Below are 15,038 nucleotides of genomic sequence, written 5' to 3'. Positions count from 1 at the left end.
AGAGAAGTCCGAGTCTGATGTCAGAAGATGTAACCAAAGAAAATAAACAAAATGACAATAATACATAAATAACAACAGACTACTAGCAGTTAACTGACAAGCCAGCTCCAGACTTCAATTAAACTGACTGAAAGATTATGATTTCATGAATGTTCCTTATGAAATGCTGACTCATAATCCAAGATTACCACCAGGGGGGGGGGGACTTCTTTTAACATAGGACCCTATGGCCAATATACAAGTATTATGAAAAAACATGTAATGGAATGTAACCTAAAATGACATGGATGTTTCTTCTGAGTCGCTAACAAAGTGTTAGTACTTTGAAGCTTATGTATCATCCAAGATAGTGGCCAGCAGGGGACTTAGTTTAACAAAGGACTCTATGGAAAATACAAACAAATGTCTTCTCTTAGAGAACCACTGAATGGAATGAAACCAAACATGTTTCTCGTTTTGTTTATATAGATTAGACCGTTGGTTTTCCCGTTTGAATGGTTTAACACTAATAATTTTGGGGCCCTTTAAAGCTTGTTGTTCGGTGTGAGCCAAGGCTCCATGTTGAAGGCCGAGCTTTAACCTATAATGGTTTACTTTTTAAATTGTTATTTGGATGGAGAGTTGTCTCATTGGCACTCACACCACATCTTCCTATATCTATGACATGAATGTTCCTTACAAGGTGCTGACCAAGTGTTGTTTCTTTGTAGCCAATCAATCATCCAACATTGCTGCCAGTGAGAAACTTATTGTGGCACCTTATGTGAAATACATACAAAAGTCTTCTTATGAAGAACCACTTTATAAAATGTAACATGGCATAAATGTTCTTTAAGAGGTTCTGACCACGTGTTGTTACAAAATGTACTTTGTAGCAAATCCATCATCCAAGATGGTGGCCAACAGGGGACCTATTTTAACCAAGGACCCTTGTGGAAATGTCTTTTCTAGAAAACCACTGAATGGGTTGAAACCAAACATGGTATCAATGTTTCTTTTTAGATGCTGACCAAGTGTTGTTGCTTTGGTAGCTGATCCATCATCCAAGATGGCAACAAAAGGGTGGACTTCTTTTAACATAGGACCTTACGGCCAATACATACAAGTCTTCTTATGAAAAAAAAACACTTAATGGAATGTAACCAAACATGACATGGATATTTCTTATGAGGCGCTGACCAAGTGTTGGTACTTTGAAGCTGATCTATCAACCAAGATGGTGGCCAACATGGGACCTAATTTAACCAAGAAAGTGTCTATTCTAGAAAACCTATTAATGGGTTGAAACCAAACATGGTATGAATGTTTCTTTTGAGTGTTGTTACTTTGAAGCTGATTTGCCATCCAAGATGGCTGCCAGCAGGTGGAGTAAGTTTAACACAGGACATTATGGGAAATACATACAACTGTTTTCTTCTAGGGAACCCCTGAAAAGAATGAAACCAAACATGGCATAAATGTTCCTAATGAGGTGCCGACTAAGTGTTGTTACTTTGTAGATGAACCATCATCCAAGATGGCTACCAGAGCCTCTAGTTTAAAATATATTTACTTTACAATTTTAAGTGTGATGTAATGCTCTTGCAACCCCATGTTCTATTGTAATGAGAACAGAGAAAAAGATAGTCCATTTATCCTTCCCATCCTTTTTTTTTGGGGTTCCCTGCTCAATTTTCTAAGCAACTGGCCATTGCTTTTTAAAATTTTACATCCTGTTTCAGGTTAAAAAAAAACATTTAACAGCTTTGATCTGTGGTTTGAATGCAAATATCCACATATATGTCCTTTCTTTTTCAAGAAAAGAGAGAAAAGTGTGTACAAGAATAAGAAGGTTTAGTCCACTAGCTAAAAGTCATAATTACTAACAGGAGGGAGTAACTGGCAGTCCTTCATTTTTTAGATATACTGTGGCAAATAAAAATTCAACAAGGCAAAAAATATGAAAACTACTTTTTACTGAGAATGATAATGATTTGTACAATGAAGAACATCTTCAGAATACAAATTAATAAAATTTTCAAATGTCTGAAAAAAATGCTTATTGAGATGTTATTTCTAGAGAGATCATTAATATATGTTTAAAAAGTATTTCATAGAAAAGCAATATAAAAATGGTAAAATAATAAAATTTAGAATTATTATCAAAATGGAACAAAACTTCCAAGGTTGCCTGAATAACTTTCAAGAAATGGCTGCTTGTATTATTTACAAAATGACAATATTTATAAAGTTATTTCAAACCATGCAAAGAGTAAAAATGTAAATGCAAATTTTTCAGACATTACATAAAACTGCCATTTAAAAGTTCTGCTAAAATATGTATATAATGTAAACTATGCTTGCCTATTCCACTTTGCTAATGGTTTCGTGAAATTCTTATGGTCTACATGTAAGTAGTCTGTACAAATGAACACTAACACTTATAAAAACTTGTATAAACAAACACACACACAATATAACATTCTTCTAAAATCTTTACAAAATTCCCTACAAAAATAATATTATAGAACAAATGGTATCCAAATATGAATACACAGAATAAAATATTGCAAGTTAACAATAAACATCTTATATGTTTTGTTTCTGAACACTTGCAGAAAAAACTGTACAAGCTGTGAACACTTGCAGAAAAACTGTACATACTGTGAACTCTTACTCATCATTTACAACCCTTCCCAACTAAACAGTTTCATTATTAAACACAAAGCAATAACTTATTTATAAACCCTCCCGTATTATGTATATTGCCACTGCATCAATGTCCAATAGAGACTGGCATAAAACTGTCATACATGTGCATAGTCGAATCAAGGATGGAACTCTCTTTCTGACAAATGATTAGCTGTTTGTTACATTGTTTATCTCTATATGCTTTATGTCATCACATCTGTATACAAATGTTAAATGACCAGAACCTATTATGATTTGCGATATACCTTATGGATAAATGATAACAGAATCACCTCATGCGTTCACTTTTTATGTACACAAATAATGTAAGGTTTGGTTAAAGAAAAATCAGAGAGTTTCAAAAAATTTACCCTTTCATCAGATTACCAAATGAGAGAAAAATGTGCTGCTCTGAAAATAAAATAACGAAATATCTACCAATTTCACATTTATACAACAACATTCAACCTTCTGCCTTGAAATGTTTCCTGATTTGAATAGTTTTACTGAGTAATGAGCATTGTCACAATCATCAACCTTTGTTTGCATTGTTTCATTAGATTTCAATTTTAGAGACATGGAAATCCTGTCTGAGATCATTTTATTATGGGTTTATAGATTTATAAGACAGAAACAGTAACGGCTTATAGTTCAGAACGTACACCAACAAACAGCTACTGCTTCATAGTCAAGAACGTACACCAACACAGCAATGAATGCAAAAAATTGAGTAGAAATCAATTATAATTACACATTTGGTTAATATGATACTTGCATTCTTTACAAATCATGTGTAATTTTAATTGAGATATATAAAAGTATCACTAACAGTATAAATTAACATTAGATCCAAATGAAACAATTAAAACAACATTCTGTAACATATGATTTCAATTTCATTTAGTCACACACATTCATAACATTGTCACGTTTATGCATCCTCCTCATCATCTTCATCTTCAGGGACATCGTCCTCCTCATCATCCTCTCCGTCTAAATCATCTTCCTCGCCATCTTCATCATCATCTACCTCACCATTGTCTCCTGCAATTCTTTTGAAATCTTCCTCATCGTCATCACCAAATAGTTCATTGAATGATTCTATCACCAGATAATTCTGGAAAACTTCATTTGATAGTTCAGCATTTCCTTCTCTCACAACTATTGCGCTACGTAAACCTGCCTTCACAGCTGCTGCTGCTTCTGTAGACATAAAAAATTCAAACAGGTTGAAAAAAAAAAAAAAAAAAAAAAGATATGGACACAGCATTTTATTGAAATGCAGTTGTTATTTATTTCAGATCAGCATGTTTCAAGGTCTAAATTTTTTTATCAAATAATTTTTGTGTTGTTTTTTTTTCTTTTTAACATACAAGTTTGCCAACTAGTGTTTCTTGCATACATGTTTAAATATCAGTTTTTTTTTGTTGGGTAGTAACCTTCATCAACATTTACTAAAGTTTGAGATAAATAACTAAGCTTAGAATCTGAAAACTTGGTGTAACTTACAGCCCATAAATGCTCACAACCAATAATTTATATTTTTTTTAAATCTAGTCTCCTTCAAGTCAAAAGAATATGCTTCAACTTTGAAATGTAGATGTGTTTAGTTCTTTATTTAAATTGACTCTATCTGACACAATGTTTTTTTTCTTAATTTTCATATTATTGTTTGATTTTCACAGTATCATCTGTTCTTACTTCCCTTTATGAGACACATTTCAGGGAAGGGTAGAATATAATCTGTATAAATATTCTGTTAACATGCCTGTTCAATGTCAGAAATTTTGTCAGTGATTGTTATTTTTGAATCTATCTGTGTCTATCTTTATTATATTCCAAACTGTGGGCGACTCACAGCTGTTATTTTATATATTTGAAAATGAATAAAATACAAAATGTAATATCTCACCATCTGGAGTATCTGTTAAGAATAATATTTCTTCTGGTTCAGCATCTATATCCTCTGCTATTTTAGTGTAACTTGTTTTGTCAGTTTTTGATCCTGTCGTTGTATCATAGAAACCAGTGAAAAGCTAAATACAAAAAATAAATCATCAATTTCAGAAAGAATGGCAACAACATTTGTCTACAGAAGTTTATACTAAGATGTAAAATTACAGGTACATGAGCATAATTAACATCATCAAATAACGTCAATAAAGATAAAGAAGAATTGAATCTGCATAAAGGGGAATATATATGCTATATCAATGGACACTTATGTCTGTTTAGCTAATGATACATGTTATAAATGGCAATTTCAAAATCAATAAATTTGGTTTATGTAGTTTAAAATCAACTTTGTTAAAAATTATACACCATACATCCAACACTCAACATTCATGTCCAAATATCATCTGTTGAGTGTTGGATGTACATATATCTTCTGTTTACGGGTATACCCCATACAAAGTTATTCATAATCATAATTCAGTGGTTGTCGTTTGTTTATGTGTTACATATTTGTTTTTCGTTCATTTTTTTAATTTTTATACATAAATAAGGCCGTTAGTTTTCTCATTTAAATTGTTTTACATTGTCTTATCAGGGCCTTTCATAGCTGACTATGCAGTGTGGGCTTTGCTCATTGTTGAAGGCTGTACGGTGACCTATAGTTGTTAATGTTTGTGTCATTTTAGTCTTTTGTGGATAGTTGTCTCATTGGCAATCATACCACATCTTCTTTTTATATAATCAAACTTTAAGTGCTTGACAAACAAGGCCTATAATGGTAAGATAAATACCTCTAACAAGTTACCGTCATCTGTGTTCGCAAAGAGAAGTTTTTGACTTTCTACACTCCCCGATGAGAAAACATACACAGCTATTCCTATTTCTACTATTTGTTGAAGATTTGGTCCTACATCTTCGAACAATCTACAATATACAAAGAAACTTCTTATAAATGACATCATATGAATATACCAAACACTGTTTGAATTAAGAATATTCTGTGTTCAATCAGCATAATTCACAACGTTTCACCATGCAGTATGTACAGATTTGCTTGTTTTTATAAATTGTTATCAAAAATATTTATGACACTTTAAAGTTGACAGCAGTAGGCACTAAACCATGAGTTTGACATTCATTTATATCACTGATCCTGGTAAAGTGAATTGTTTGCTGTAAGGCATCAGGTTTTTTTTTAACTTCTATTTTATCTATAAATACATATGTAGCTGTGAACCTTTTCTCTCTCTTATCTATAGCATCTTATTCTACCTGCTAGGAAATCGCATAGCAGTATAAGTACAATGATACTTAGACTGAAGTTGACAGACATGCTTAAACTCAACCATGAGACAAAGAAACATTTTTGGGGGGATCTTTTTCACAATATGACTTATACCTTCTTCAATTTTAAACTTGCATCCCTTTTATACTGACGGGTAAGTTTATGTATCTATACTGATTATGTATAGATTATAACATGCCTTTTTCCATATTGGCCCTGGTATCATCTCGAGACTCCCATATCGGCCTCTAGGCTTTAGCTGAGGGCAGATATGGGTCGAGGGATGATACCAGGGCCAGAATGGAAAAGACATGTTATCTTTTTATCACATATTTATGTTTTGCAGGCAAGAGAAAACAAGGTCAATTATCAATTGAATAACAATTTAAAGAACGATAAAAGGTAAAACCTTAAATATTTTATCACAAACGTGTCGTTAAGGGTGCAATGACGTGACGTTATTTAGAATCAGGGCTCAATATCAATATCTCTTTTTTGCCCCGAGCAATTTTGAGGTTATTGCATATGCAAAACCCGACGTATTCATTACAAATATGTGATAAGTATACATACTCTGCTTTTAGTTTTTCTTGTTCGTAACCTTCTCTCCAGATATGTCCTTGTAAGGCTTTCAATGCCGTGGATTTCCTATCTTTGTCCATCTGCCATTTTACATTGGCCACTACAGCTTTGATAATATCTTTCTTGTCCCCATCTGATGCTGGTATCTCTACAACTCCTTCACATTTTTCTTTTTTGTCTTTTGCTGCCTATGTCAACAAAAATGAGAAATAATGGGTACTTATTCATAAATATGACATATCAAAACAATGAAAGTTTCATATGACTCAGTCTAGGTATGAATACATTTTTGTAGCTACACACTTTGTATGTTTCATATGAAGCAATTTTTTTGTTATTTCAGAAGTGCAATAATACTGAAAAATATCTGTGCACTGTATTTCAGTATCATGAATTTGCCATACACTTTCAACTAAATGTATTGGTCATGTCGTAAAAACAAATTAAACATATATGTTATATTTTCATGCTATAAATATTCTTCTTCTTATAAAGACCATGATTAATCTCCAAATTATTGTATCTGGTTAATAGCTACCTTTGTCATGAAAAAAAACCAATCACTAGTTTTTATTCCTGCATTATGTGATCAAAGGGAGACAATACAAAGTAATCATGGTTTTCCCTTGCCCAGTCCAAAAGTGTAAACATAAGTAAGAAGAAAATATTTTATTGCAATATATTTTTTTTATTTAAGTCTACATGACCTAATACAGCAATGAAATGGCATTAAATTTAGATTGCTTTTAAAATTTTGGTATAAAATGATGTGTGTTCGATCATATCAGTATGTGCAAAATGTTTCAATCTTAATGCATCTTTGCACTTACCAGCTATGAAAATGGTTAGTTCAGTCATATTTTTAAATTATCTTCATGAATTCACCTTACAGAGAGCCCTGACTGAGCCAATGAACAATTCTTTAATTAATAATGTAATAGACATTGTAGATAAGTCTAATAGAACAAAAGAAAAAGAGTCAACAGACCGATAACACACCTAAAATAACAATGAACATGAGTCAACGGCATTACTTAACAGCATATTTTTTTTAAAAATTATTTCAAGTAATTTAACCAGAAAAATTAAAAACTATGCAGAGGGGTTATTGCAAATCACAATAAAAGTATGGATTTAATGCATCTTTTATGATTGTTTTATGCGATTTGCTTTCGTTAAAATTTAGATAATAGGTTAATAAGTACAATTCTATGTAAGAGAATACACTGTATGTTTTTACAGGGTTAAACACTAATTAATTCAAGTCTCCAATAAATCAAATGAATCCATTCAAATACACATGAATATATATTTGTCTGCTTCAGGAGTTATATGAGAAAAATAACTAGATGTATCTGGGTATCTGTATGAATAGTCAAATCTTTATATGTCCAAAATTACCTTATATACCAACTTTAATTTCAACACAACTTAAATTGGTTTCTGTAAACCAACTTATTTTCGCGAGTAGAAAAATAACGCAAATATAAATCGTCGCGAATATGTCAATCTTTGATCTTTTCTTAATAAACTTCATCAAGGAAATCAGATAATCGCGAAATTAAATAGCCGCGAAGTGGTCAAGAAAGAGTAAAACGCGAAATAAAGTATCTGCGAAAATAAGTTGGTTTACAGTATTTGAAAAGTTACTTGTTGTTAAAGTAAAGCCATGGGGTATGAGACCAAAAAGTTTACAAGTTGAAAAGAAAAGTTATTGCACTTAAAATGCAAATAAATATTTGGGAGATCTGAAAACAAGAATAAAGGTACTCTTAAATAACAATAATGAAAACATATTTACACATGTAGAAAACAAATTCATTGGTAGCACTAGCTGGAACCCCACACTTCAGGTGCTAATAGTGCATGCATTATATAATGCTCACCTTGTTGTTATGTTACAATGACACAATGTGTCTGCCAGCTAGCATACAACAGAGGGTGATTAAGCACTAAAGGGTGCATATACTACAAAGTATTCATAAGTTTATACATACCAAAAGTCAGCTGTTACCAACATTTCTTGTTGTACAGTTTTATTTTTTTCAAGGGGCACATTTGACATACTGATTTCATATATAACTACTCCACTTTGTATTATCTTTGAAACTGATTTTTCCACAACAGACACAAATTACTTTAATGACTTACCAATTCTCTCAAGGCCTGAATGTCTTTCTTTGTTTCCTCTTCATCATAATTTTTTGTTAAATATTCCTCTATATTTTCACTGACATATGGGAAAAGTGTCTCCTACAAAGACAATATCAGCTTATCAATGTAAAATCAAAATAATGTACATGCTGTGCGATATTTATATTTTTTTAATATAATTTATTTTTTACAAATTTATCATCAACTATATATACATCAGACTTGCAATATTCCATTTCTAAAAGTGAATAATTCTACTGCAAATGTTCATGCCAAAAAAAATAAGAATTTTTCTTAGTCTCATATTTTTCAAATTGGTATAAATCAGTCATTTTAATTAACAAAGTAACTTAGTTTCTTGAAGTTGAACTGGAATGTTTGCTATTTAGACATGTACATATTACTGTCAATAACTGGACATTTGCCTCTTGGTGTCTTCTTTTATGTTTGTGTTCTCAGGAAGATTGTGGTTCTCTTTAGGGCACTCTTAATTCCTCCAACAATATAAACTGACCACAATGAAATAGCACTAAAGTGTTGAAAGTGGTATGTTCACCAACAATCGATCAGTCATTGTATTTAACCAAAAAAAATCCTTTTATTACTATGCATATATTTGTAAACGTTGTAGATGCACAAAATTATTTGATTTAATTTAAGGTGTTTTAACGTCTTTAAGCTCTTTTTAAGGCTATTTCGTGGTGGCCAGTTTTTATTGGTGGAGGAAGCCGGCAAAAAAATCAGCATATTGCAAAATAGTCATATTTTTATCAAACAGAGGGTCCTCACTAAGGCGACTCATCAAAATCTGTCTGGACTCACCATTTCCAAAACTTGTGAGTCCAATGTGACAAAGTCAGTTTTATTTTCAAACGCAAATTTCAGACTTACTGTTTCAAAGATAACTTTTTTTAAATTTTAAAAATAAACATTGCATTGTTTATTGATTGATTAGTTGAATTAGTAGACGATAACAATAAAAGAGAGATAACTCTATTTTAAAAGTTGTTACTTGTATACACATATCAGGCTTCAAAATGAAAACCACACATACACACTAAATTTTGTTTATTTTTATGGCGTCGGTTATGATGCATTGCTTGATTCAACAGCATAAACTTGTCATTTCATTTTGACAAAAAATTTTCAGGTACTTTGGTAAAACGTTAATCTGCTTCCGATGTCGTATTTATAAATGTGTTTTTATGTTTCCCCGCACTTATTTTTTTCAAATTTCAAATTTGAGATTCAATATATTTTTTTAATTAGAATGATCGCTTTCAAACATAGGAGCAAGCCAGAGGTGGATCACGAATAATACTTTGTATTATTTTATAAAAAAAAAACATGACATATTTATGAAACACGACTGCAGAGATAGCATGCCGGTGATCTTATGGCTATGCGGAAGATGCATCACTGTGCATGGCTAACGATTAAATAGCGTTACTTTACCTTTACAAAGTCGATAGGCGTTGTTGTGCCCTCAATATCTACAATCAAAGCCTTGACACCTTCAAGAAGAGAATCTGCTTCCTCTGCTGTTCTTTTTAAAGATTCCATTACTGCGCCTCTTATCAAATTTGAAATACACAAGTGACGGGTGACGCTTTCTATGGACAAAGAAGCAAATTAAACAGGTGCGCTAAATATTGCCGATAGATGGCGTTGTTTACTTTGCTGTTACATTGAAAATCATCCCTCCCTCTGTGAGATTGTATGAGGTAGATAACGATAATCTAATTTCTTCCTGAATTAAGAAAATTTCTATGATAAGCATGGCTAAATAACTTTGTTATATTTGTATCACATTAGGGAGGAAACATGCCTTCCTTATTTTTTTTAAAAGAGACATGAATATAAAAATTACATTTGTAACAAAACAAAGCAGACGATGTCTGACATCAATGCAGAAAAGTGTCCAATAAGAATAACTGTTACAAAAATACGTCGGAAGTTTTCATTCCACCATTATTCCGAAGGCTCATATGGGGGACGAAATAAATTGACCTGACACGTAACCAAATTTCTGTTTTATTATCACAGAAACATTATTTACAGGTAAAGTTGATTAATAGTGAGCATAGATGATTAATCTTTTACACAGAATGAGCTTCATTTGTAATGTAGAAAATGTCAGCTTATCTATCAGCTTTTTGTTAAATTAAAAGTTTGCCGACGTGGACTACTTGGCTGCGGTTTTCGTTATTTTCACCGGGGTATTTTTAATGTGTCTTGCATTACGAAAGCTCTTTTTTTTCTGGAAATTATTACATGACCAGAAAAACAATCAGTGATAACATAATAGGTTTTTAATATTACTGTATATTTTTGTTACAGAGAGGGGCGTGGTAAATTTGCTGAAAAGTATCCCATCGGGTTGTCTAGAAATTTTAAGGATGGATCCTCAAGTTATCCTGATAGGAATCGTTGCCTTTGTTGTCTCAGCTGTGCTGATATATCTTATATCTGCATTTGGATTCAAAGAGAAGTCTTACGAGGAGGCTATAGCTGAACAGAAGAAGAGACTAGAAGCTGAGCAAGATAAGGTTAGAAAAGAAAAGAAAGCTGAGAAAGAAAAGAAAAAGGGAAAGAAAGGTAAAGAAAAGCCAAAGGAAAAGAATGTGCAACAGGTAAATGATCCAGAGCATGAGAGAAAAATGGTAAACTTGGAAATTGAACCAGAAATTATTGAACCACAAGCAAGCAGTGACCAGGAAAGTAAACCAAAGTCAAAGACAAAGAAAAGCCCAAAACCCATACTGTTAAACAAGGACGAAAAGTCGAAAGTTGCACCTCAAATGCAAGAGACAATTCATTTTAAAGCAGTTCCAAAAGATGAGGTAGAATTACTCCATGAACACGAAAAAGAAAGGAAAACATCACTTAGCAAACCAAAGAAAGAAGAAAAGGTTAAGATTGACACGAAAGAAGCAAAAAAAGCACAGCCAGTTGTAGAGGACATGGTTATAGTGCAAACTCAGAAACTTCAAGCTGCAGCACTAACTCCAGAGAGGAAAGCTAAGAAAGCATTAGGTGAGTTTAAACAGTCAGAATTCTACCTTATCTCCCAATCATCATCATTCCACAAAGTTTTCAACCAGGAATATTATTATTGATGAATAATTAAAAAATATGGAATTTGAGTCTTTTCACTCATATTCCTACCCTTAGTAGATGTATTTCCATACTTCTTATTGGTTGTATTTTGTATACAATTTTAATCATGAATATATGGTGTATAAGAGAGCCGTGGTGTAGTGGTTAGTGCATCGGACTACTAACACAAAGGTTCCTGGTTCGATTCCCGTTTGGGATGAAAATTTCAGGAACTCAATTTTCGGCTCTCCCTTGACACCATTCGCGAGTATGGTCTTAAGGAAACGATGATAGTCCGTCGGACGGGGACGATAAATGGCTGACCCGTGTTAAGAGAGAGCCATATCTCTTGCACGTTAAAGACACCCTTGTAGATTTCGAAAAAGAGTAGGCTAATGCCGCTACAAGGCAGCACTCGCACCCGCAAAGTGGAAAGGGATTAATATAAGTTGCAAAACTTGTTTCCCAATCCACTATAAAAAAATATGTTTAAATTAAAATTAATTAAATTAAATTAAATTAAAATTAAATTAAATTAAATTAAAATTAAATTAAATTAAATTAAAATCATGAATATGTTGGTGTATTAATTGCTGTAAAATTTTAAGTATGAATTAAATGCATTTTTATTGTTTTCTCACAATAAAGTGACATTCAATGTAAACAGGTTTACTTTAGTGTTTTATTAATTAATTTGATAAAATGAATCATGAATACAATTGTCATTATAAGAATATGGGAAAGTTTATTCATTCTGATATTTTATTCAGTGGAATTCGCTTTATATTCATCTGTAAGATTCTAAAGTACATTTTGTATTAGCACCTGTGATAATCTGCTGTTTTACCAAATTGAATTCGATAATTAATAAGATTCCAAATATATTATCTCTTAAGACTTACATTGTTCTCCTGTACTATAAATTGAGAATAAATATATAGTACATTTGTATCTAAGCTGCAGCTATGTACCTTTACATTTATTAACTGATTAAACATTTAAAGGCAGAAAAACAGACAATCCAAAAATACCAATTGCAAGTTGACCATGTTCACTTTCTTTAAAGTAGGAAAGAGTTCCATTTCTGTTGTTTAATTTCAACTGGATATTGGCTTGTTATGAGCTGTTATATTGTTTACATGAAAAACTGTTTGATTAGTTAAAACATACTGTTGTAGCTTAGTTTAAACATATTTTATTTACTCAAAGTAAAATGGATTGGACACAAGTAAGCCATACTTATGAAGTCTGCTCCGAATGACAATAATTTACAATACAATATTAATATGAGCATGCAATATCAAAATAAACAATATTTTACGAGTCTATCAATTGAGAAAAACAAATGAAACAGAAGTAGATGTAGCTATAAGCATTCATGGAAAGCAGGACACCTTGGCACAGCTTTCAACTACCCCACCTTAATTTTCCACTAGCTCAACCACTAATTTACCCAAAATTATCAACTTTAAAAATGAATTGCATCAAATCGACCCACTGATGAAGGTTTGGTAATTCTCCCTGAATCTACATACTCGCCCAATGATGAAGTTCAAATTCTTAAAGATTGGTTTCAACACTTATAAATGAAAATTGAAACTGCACAGTAGGAATTCACAATTATTGAAGTTGTGCAGCTGCTTTTATCATGTTTTGGATATTGTTCAAGGGTTTCCTTTTGAAATTTTGTGCAATTTCAAAAATTTGCAAACAATTTATAACTTGTAATACATGTTAACCACTGTAAACTCTTTCCTTCTGTTATAGTTTTCAACCTTAGGGTCAGAAAACCTTCCACTATTGAAATGTTTATGCATATATATTCAAACAGAAAAGTAAGCTGCTTGTATTTTTATGCCCCACCTACGATAGTAGAGGGGCATTATGTTTTCTGGTCTGTGGCACTGTTCGTTCGTTCGTTCGTCCACAGGTTAAAGTTTTGACCAAGGTTGTTTTTGATGAAGCTGAAGTCCAATCAACTAGAAACTTAGTACACTTGTTGCTTATGATATGATCTTTCTAATTTTAAAGCCAAATTAGACTTTTGACCCTAATTTCACAGTCAACTGAACATAGAAAATGAAAATGGGAGTTTCAGGTTAAAGTTTTTGGTCGAGGTAGTTTTTGATGAAGCTGAAGTCCAATCAACTTGAAACTTAGTACACTTGCTGCTTATGATATGATCTTTCTAATCTTAAAGCCAAATTAGACTTTTGACCCAATTTCACGGTCCATTGAACATGGAAAATGATAGTGCCAGTGGAGCATCCGTGTACTTTGGACACATTCTTGTTGTCATCTATACATGGCTATATTAAACAAATTATTAATGGTTGAATGTGTGTTTTTAATTTTTGTAGAAAATGATGTCAGGCAGTTAGTATCATCAATTCAAAGTGCATCATTAAATGATGGGGAAATACAAAAACTGATTGAAATTCTCCTGAACAGACAGAGTGGAACTGAACAATCCACAACTATTGAATCATGGAATAAGGTGAAAACAAGATTACTTTTAAAAACTGATGGTTGTTTTATTTGTGCTTTATTCTTTAGCAACTGAAAAATACCACACTTTTCTCAATTTTTTTTTAAAAGATTTTGTTTTAGGCATATTTAATGTAAAATTAATTTTATAAATTCTCTGCACTTCTGAATATTAACTGATTTCAAAGTATAACCTTGTATTGAAAAACTGTGTTTCTAAGTTTCAATGTTCAATCTGTTTATATTTATAGAAAGGCCAGAAAGGTGATCCAATTGCACTGTTAAAAAGACAGCTTGAAGAGAAAGAAAAAGGATTGCAAGAAGGTAAATTTGAGTCCAGGGATTATCACATTTATCATATTTTTTTAAGGAACTTGTTAAAAAGTATATGCAAGGATGAAGAGAGAAAGTTAAGATATACAAATGTATAGTCATTAATGAAGAAATGTTAGGGGTAGATTTTAAGTTATACAATATACAATATTGTGAAGCAGTATTTTCTTGGACAAAGATAATACAGATCTAGAGTACATGTAATGTTTTTTGTCTTACCTTTCTCAGAATGCTGTGCATAGATGTAAATTTTCTTTTATATTTCCCATTATTAAAGGTATCTTGATGGCCTAATTTAGGAAAATTCAAATTGAATGAACATTCATGATACTAAATCATTGGCATTGGTTTTTTCACTGACCGACATTAAAGGCTCTTTGCTCAATAAACAAAGCTGCAATTCAATTATCACCTGCTTGAAATGTCGTTCACACGTGTACACTCAACTTTTATCCTTCTTTTTTTTAAGTTT

General features: G+C 32.0%; 2 protein-coding genes across 18 annotated transcripts in view; one reads left to right on the top strand and one right to left on the bottom strand.

The window, feature by feature from the left end:
• Positions 1 to 1,935: 1,935 nt before the first annotated feature.
• LOC134711956 (enolase-phosphatase E1-like) lies at positions 1,936 to 10,332 on the bottom strand. Its single transcript, XM_063572998.1, has 6 exons — positions 10,103 to 10,332; positions 8,645 to 8,746; positions 6,485 to 6,681; positions 5,418 to 5,550; positions 4,583 to 4,706; positions 1,936 to 3,873 (listed from the first exon to the last, which is right to left on the bottom strand). Exons 1-6 carry the CDS (start codon positions 10,208 to 10,210, stop codon positions 3,602 to 3,604), a joined length of 936 nt encoding a protein of 311 aa, XP_063429068.1. The 5' UTR covers positions 10,211 to 10,332; the 3' UTR covers positions 1,936 to 3,601.
• A 112-nt stretch (positions 10,333 to 10,444) lies between these two features.
• LOC134711954 (kinectin-like) overlaps positions 10,445 to 15,038 on the top strand; it is a 34,265-nt gene continuing 29,671 nt past the window's right edge. For 16 of the 17 annotated variants that reach the window (XR_010106249.1, XR_010106248.1, XM_063572995.1 and 13 more), the window contains exons 1-4: positions 10,445 to 10,708; positions 10,988 to 11,683; positions 14,107 to 14,243; positions 14,485 to 14,557. Coding sequence is in view for 15 of the 17 variants with exons in the window: in XM_063572995.1 (XP_063429065.1) it covers positions 11,047 to 11,683; positions 14,107 to 14,243; positions 14,485 to 14,557 (847 nt within the window). In the remaining 2 variants the exon portion in view is untranslated. Of the gene's footprint in view, positions 10,709 to 10,760; positions 10,867 to 10,987; positions 11,684 to 14,106; positions 14,244 to 14,484; positions 14,558 to 15,038 lie in introns of those variants that run through there. The other variant, XM_063572982.1, reaches the window with a different exon arrangement.

Source organism: Mytilus trossulus, chromosome 3, assembly GCF_036588685.1.
Source record: "Mytilus trossulus isolate FHL-02 chromosome 3, PNRI_Mtr1.1.1.hap1, whole genome shotgun sequence".
In the NCBI taxonomy this organism is placed as follows: Eukaryota; Metazoa; Mollusca; class Bivalvia; order Mytilida; family Mytilidae; genus Mytilus; species Mytilus trossulus.
This window is presented reverse-complemented; position numbering and strand designations above follow the sequence as displayed.

Coding starts and splice junctions, on each gene's coding strand:
- LOC134711956 (XM_063572998.1), bottom strand. CDS start 10,210: ATGGAATCTTTAAAAAGAACAGCAGAGGAAGCAGATTCTCTTCTTGAA. Junction 5,551..6,484: donor CAAGAAAAACTAAAAGCAGA/GTATGTATACTT, acceptor TGTATATTGTAG/ATTGTTCGAAGATGTAGGAC. Junction 4,707..5,417: donor ATGACGGTAACTTGTTAGAG/GTATTTATCTTA, acceptor TTTTGTATTTAG/CTTTTCACTGGTTTCTATGA.